Raw genomic sequence first — 6,237 nt, 5'->3', positions numbered from 1 at the left:
TCACTGACCCTGCCTTCCTCGTGAACAGGAACCTCGAAGACTTCGTCACTTGGGTCGATTCAAGCAAGATCAAGCGGAACATCCTGCGGTACCGTGAGAAACTGGATGATTTCGACCTCCTATAGCAGCATTGGGATTTGCGCTGGTGTAACGGGTTTCAGTTTCACCATCTATTGTTGCACGTTTTCTTGCGGTGTCGGGAATGGGATAAATAAAAACTTTTTTTTCCATTATTTTTCAACTATTAACCCAAACTGTTTTCTTTGGCTTTGGGAAGCTGGCGGGGTTTTGCGCCTTTTTTTTCGTTTTTCAGTTGGTTGGGAGCTTTCATATACCCCTCACTGGTTTGATGCATTGTTTGTGAGTCAATGTTCATGTACATACATTTACAGTACCAATATTTCGTAACAATGTCTTTTGTTCATGCTGTGCTATTCACATATGGAAAAAAAAGATAGTGTCGTTCTGAAAAGAAAATTTTTAACGGTTGACAATCCAGATATTCAGGCGACAAACGAAGTAAGGGGATTTAGATGAGGCTGCCCATACGCCTACTACTCCACTCCAGCTGAATGGTAGATAGAGGAGTTCCTTCTCCCTCCTCTATATAGCTTGTTGTCCTAACCAGGCCATTTTGGCATCACAGGTATGAAGGTTAGAAAGTGGTCTGAACTCTTTGCTCCAGCTAGAATTGTAGTACCTTACGTCGATTTTCCCACTAGAGTTAGTTAAGAAGATGTTAAATTCAGCATATTCATCCACGACTTCTAGGTGAAAGCTTGACGGCCATGTGAAGCAGACATCATGAAGCTAGCCCACAAAAAAGCTATCAATCAATCCTGGGTCTTTAAAAGAGTTGAGTTCATCAAGCTTTCGATATCAAGACACAAGACCGCAAGACACCCTTTTTTGGATGCCAGGGGTATTTTATTTCAACATGGATTTCATTCAAGCCTAAACTCTCCAGGACTTCGAGCTAATTCACTCATGTGAAAGATACGCTACATGGGTAATGCGTCTTCCCAATTGAGCATCCGCAGTTCGAGCGGCAGTTCCATGAAAGGAGGGTGGGGGTTGGCCCCTGTTGATGTCGTAGTTTTTAATCATCGCCTTCGGCATTGCGAAGCCGGACTTTCAGATCATCGATCTCTGCTTGCGAACCACAAACGTCCTGGAGAAGAGGATTAATGCTGATTTGCGGTGATGACCTGTGTTGGTTAATGGAAACAAAGAAACTATTGAATTGGCGTTTGTGTCCTCGCCCGCACATGGATGTTCCTTGGTCATTCCAGGATCGATTGTGACTCGACTTCTTCCACCGCCCACCATCAGCTACAGCAAGAGAGGGGTAGTCGGTTGACAGAACAGGCCAAAGGCGGATAAAACAAAATAAAATTATCCTCTTCAAGTCTGAGAACGTCGCCTGCACGGTATATGTACTGTACATGTACCAGCAAAATTTGGGGAAACGTAAACAAGACCACCTGTGTCGGAACTAAGTAAGTCCGAATATTGCCCCAAATACTGAATATCAATAAAATAACTAGATTGTATTGCTTATTCTAACTCTTAATAATTACATGATAATCAGACAGTATTTATAGGGAAATCTGTGCTTAAATATATGCATGAGATATTACTGAGCATCAGTGGGGCATTGCTTGATTTCATATAGTGGGACGTTGCAGATTCTATATTATTCCAGAATCTTCGATAATAGAACTTACCAAGTTCTTGCTTTGATAACCTGTGTTGTTGTAACTTGTAACAGAATAGGCGGTTGCCTTCCTCTCACAGCCATCTCCTTAGCTGACCCAGCAAGGCTGGGGAGAATATCAAACGGCAGCCTTCTAGTCATATACATATCCTTGCCGGGGATGTACTGTACATAAAGCCCCCAGTGCTAAGGTGAGAGCTAGGAATGGTTTCCGTGTGGTACAGGTTGCTGGGACGATACGTACATTTTCCTTGCAGTCTGCAGGCGAATGTCACAACTGTGACCTTGGGGGTGATGTTAACATCTCCACCATCCAGTAGATATGAACAATGAAATAGAAGGACCAAAGAAAACAAATGCAACCATGTTAAGAATTAGTTTTCTCCTGGAAGCCACACCATCCCATTCATCTGACGATAGAAAATCGAGCTGATGGCTAGTATGTTAGTTGTCAGAAGATAATATCGGTGATTTTTCTGCCGTTCTGCGTCGAATAGGCTTGAATGCTGCTGCATTATGCAGCAACAGTGATTGTCTAGGCTCCTTCATGCGGGTGTACGTACTGGGCGTGTTAACACCATACATGATGCATAAGAAAGAGGGGACAGGGAAAAATGAGGAACTAACTTTTCCGCCTTAGTTTCAGCTAGAACCCGGTCGGCGGCGGCATCATGAAGTCAGGAAGAACCCTAGTCAGACAGGCCAAGGTGTTCCTGGTAAAAACCAACAATGGCGAGATTCGACACAGAGTGGTGGCCTGAGAGCCCAGTCGTGCGACCATGTGCATTGGCACTTGTGCTGCATATTCCTTCATGGATCCAATCAATAACCACTATCCTAACGTATCTGTTGCCTAAATTTCGTAATTTGATTTGAGAGCGGGGTAGATGAAGAGGATTGATTCGGATTGCTCCGTGTTTGGGATCAAAAACGCTGGCCATTCCACCAGATCTAGTTTCCTATAAACGCCGATTCAATTCAACTCGAAATTGCAATCATCTCCCTTTATGATCCAAGTCTGTAACCAATCTAATACCGTACGCCAATCACCCTTGCTGTTCAGTCTCTAAATATGTCAACAAAGCAAACCCTAAACCCAGATATAGTGGCTGAACTAGAAACAAAGAAAACAGAACTCGAACGATTCCAAAAACAACAAGAACAATTGGGAAGCTTCATATTTGATCTCCAAAGCAGGCGTGAAGAATTGGAAAATCTTTCAACAAGCGCTCGCCAAGCTCGTGAACGCCGTTTGAGAGGAACGACTGCCTCAATCGACCAAGAGATAGTCCAGTACCAGCAAGAACTCGAAAGCACTGTGCAGAGAATTGCTATTATTAGGGCATCCATTCAGCTCCTCTCGCCATCGTAAACGCCTCGAAATACGCCAGTTTGTTGGGGAGTAGAATTAATTTCGCTTACGCCTTGTGAAGAGATAGCAAGCTGCAGTAAGCGTACTCCCGATAAATACCCAGCGCGAACGGCTCATTGTTTTCCCCTGAAGGGAGGTCGCTAGAACAAGGTTTTCGATGCTAGTTCTCAGACGGCTCAATGATGAGCGAGCGTAAGAATCAACGTTGGTAGTCACAGGGGTCTCAGCTAGAGGGGGGTTTGTTTGTTTGATGGTTTTTCGTTCTCTTTGGATTCCGAGCTTATCACATTCTTTTTCGAAAGATCAAGTTCTTGAAGTTTCCGCTGCACTTGCTTCTCGCTCCTTTTCATTGTTCTCCAGGCTGTAGAACTCTTCCAATCTTTTCTTGTCATTATTCCTTTCTTTCCCATAATAGTTGTATTCGATCACGGACCAGTATATATTGCCAAAATAAAGTGGCTGCAACAATCCGAGCGCAATGAAAACGGCAGGAGATTTAAGTGATTTAGCCCATATCTTTTCAAGTGGAAGGTCATCAAAAGTTCGGCATTCGGGATGATATTTTATTTCACGCTCTCGTGTTTCCATGCGGAAGTTGAAGAGCTCGCTTTCATATATGAGTCGCCCAGGCATCTTTGCAGTTCCAACCAGTTCAAGTCCATCGAGCCAAGATGGAGGCACAAACATTTGAACGGGGATGGTGTGACTCCACTCCCAATCCAAAACAGACAGGATATTCAGGTCATCGTCAACAAGGATATTAGCAGACCGCAGATCACCATGATTCAGTATAAATGGCCCATGATTATGCTCAGGCTGCACCCACTCCATCAGAAACCGGCGGGACATGTGCAAGCTGTAGAGATAGCCTCGAGCATCCGCCTCATCCATAATGCTGTCCCTGCCCTGGTGGAAGTCATTGAGTAAAGCCTGGTGAATGGTGTAAACATAATCGATGGTTGACTGGAACGTGTGATTAGGCTCTACAAAGGGAGGGTCAATTCCGGCAAGGGCCTGGTCATTCATCAATACTGAAAGTGGTCGGTTATGAGCAAAAACCCAATTTTCATCCTTTGAATCCAGAGTAAGAGCACCGATTCGGTCAAACTTATGCTGGAACAGCTGGATATAAATGTCACCCAACTTCGAAAAAAGCTCACATCTCTGTGGTCGCGGAAGCTCGCGGAACTTCACAGTAAATAGAGATTTGCCCTCAATAAACTCAAGCAACAGAAATGGGAGACCAAGCTGATTGTTTGAATTTACTGAATATCCGTGCAGCTTCGGGATAGGTATTGTCGTCTTCTCGGCAATGAACCTTAAAAGGGAGTTTTAACTCATGTTAACGAACAGACACGTAGTTAAGATACACAACACATCAATTAACAGAAAACCCACTAACTTCATTGTTGCAATTTCGCCTCGAATCTTTTCCTCTGCGAAAGCCAAGCGCGGCAGGACAGGAACGCGCACCATCCATCGCTGGGGTTTGCCGTCGTCAACTGCATCCTGGGCAAACTCAACAGGAAAACAAATATTGAAGCCGCCTTTCTTCACATCGCTGAAGATACGGCACTGCTTCTTTGCCGGATGGAAGGAGGATGCCAGGTCACAAATGACAGACTGGTCAATGGACGCGATAAAGCTTTCTGCTTCCTTCTTCACTCTGTGCTCCGTAATAAGGTCCATCCTCCTGGGTACAACAATCGAGTGACGAGCACGCTTGAAAAGAACGAAGTACGCAACTTTAAAGAATGGAAGATGGACTTTCCTTCTCTCATGCGTCAATCGCAGAATATTAGCAGCGCGCCAACTCTCATGAGGAGTTCGAGGAGCTCTCTGGGGCTTCTCTCGATTTGTACTCCTCTCTCTATACAGACAGAGCCAATTTGTTCGAGAGAAGTCGAGAACGCTCTGTTCTGACTTGTGGGTACCACGAAGGTTGTCAAGATCCACTCCACCCCTATTGATTCCTGCTGGGACTGGGTTCTGGCTGGGTTTTGGCTGGGCCTGAGCCCGCTTGGAAATCTCAATACCGGAGTTCAATAATTCCGGCCTTTATTTTTGAAATCAAGCCCCTGAACTAGCGCCAAAGCCCCTTCTCCACCGATTCAACCTTTAACGAGAGCTCTTATCGTCAGGTAGATCCCGTTACACAGCACTTCAACTGTTCTATGTACGGAGTATACATACAGCTCTGGGTTGCGGCCATTGCTGCACTTCAGTCAACACTGTCCAAGACAGTTAAAGCACCGTTATCTATTCCGTATTGCTGTACGTCATTCGCGCTGGAACAAACAAATCCAGTATGTCACAGCCGGCAGCCATGCTCATTCATTATGATAGTTTCACATCACTGTCCAGCTAATCCGTCTTGTGGATTTACAAATATTTTACAGTGGAAATAGGCGACCATAGCGAATACTTTGTGGAACAAAATTGCGATCTTGTTTTCATCACACAAAACCTATCTGCCGACAGAGTGTTGATGAATACTATGCCAGAGCCAACTGGCCCATCACCCTCACCACCTTCAACAACAAAACGTCAGTCTATTAAAACTCGATGATACCGCTACAGAAAATCTCTAGCCACTAAGAGGTGCTCGTCGCACTCGCTCCTGACCCTTTACCAGTGGATTTGTGTATTAGTTAAGCAACTAATCCTTCTAAATTACGGTCAGACTCCCGCTTCTCCATAACCAAGCCGTTAGATTGATTTTAGTTGAGGAAGCCTGCGAGGTGCTTCGACACGACCCATACCATAACCAGCATTGCTCAATATCTTGGCTGCTAGCAAGAACAGCAGGGCAATGGGTCTCTGATTTGTCAAATATCACTGGGACTTGTACCAGCAGCTACAGGAAGCAACAATCCCTTTAATCAGAGATCGTTGTACTGAGAACTGAGAATGTCATTAGACATACGCATACTCCGTGACCCATACATAATGATCTCAATCCAACAACCTCATGATGCGTGGTGAAACAAAATCTTAGAATTATAGATTTTGATTCATGTCAGAGTGAAGGAACAAGATTAGGCTTCAAGGGCATGAACCATTGGTTGGAATATAGAGGTCATTATCCACGCAGCTCGGGACAGAGAACTATTCTTCGGTCACTCAACGATAGGAGAACTCTAGGCAG

General features: G+C 44.7%; 2 protein-coding genes across 2 annotated transcripts; one reads left to right on the top strand and one right to left on the bottom strand.

Annotated features, from left to right (window-relative positions):
- Positions 1-2,789: 2,789 nt before the first annotated feature.
- HCAG_07364 (predicted protein) lies at positions 2,790-3,089 on the top strand (the record flags this gene model as incomplete). Its single annotated transcript, XM_001537892.1, has 1 exon — positions 2,790-3,089. The coding sequence occupies one exon, from the start codon at positions 2,790-2,792 to the stop codon at positions 3,087-3,089; it is 300 nt and encodes a 99-aa protein (XP_001537942.1).
- A 303-nt stretch (positions 3,090-3,392) lies between these two features.
- Positions 3,393-5,417, bottom strand: HCAG_07363 (predicted protein; the record flags this gene model as incomplete). The annotated part of the gene is made up of 4 exons (XM_001537891.1): positions 3,393-4,407; positions 4,492-5,145; positions 5,283-5,303; positions 5,389-5,417. The coding sequence occupies 4 exons, from the start codon at positions 5,415-5,417 to the stop codon at positions 3,393-3,395; spliced, it is 1,719 nt and encodes a 572-aa protein (XP_001537941.1).
- Between the last annotated feature and the right edge of the window lie 820 nt (positions 5,418-6,237).

The sequence above is a fragment of the Histoplasma capsulatum genome, genomic scaffold (genome assembly GCF_000149585.1).
Source record: "Histoplasma capsulatum NAm1 scaffold_8 genomic scaffold, whole genome shotgun sequence".
NCBI classification, from domain to species: Eukaryota; Fungi; Ascomycota; class Eurotiomycetes; order Onygenales; family Ajellomycetaceae; genus Histoplasma; species Histoplasma mississippiense.
This window is presented reverse-complemented; position numbering and strand designations above follow the sequence as displayed.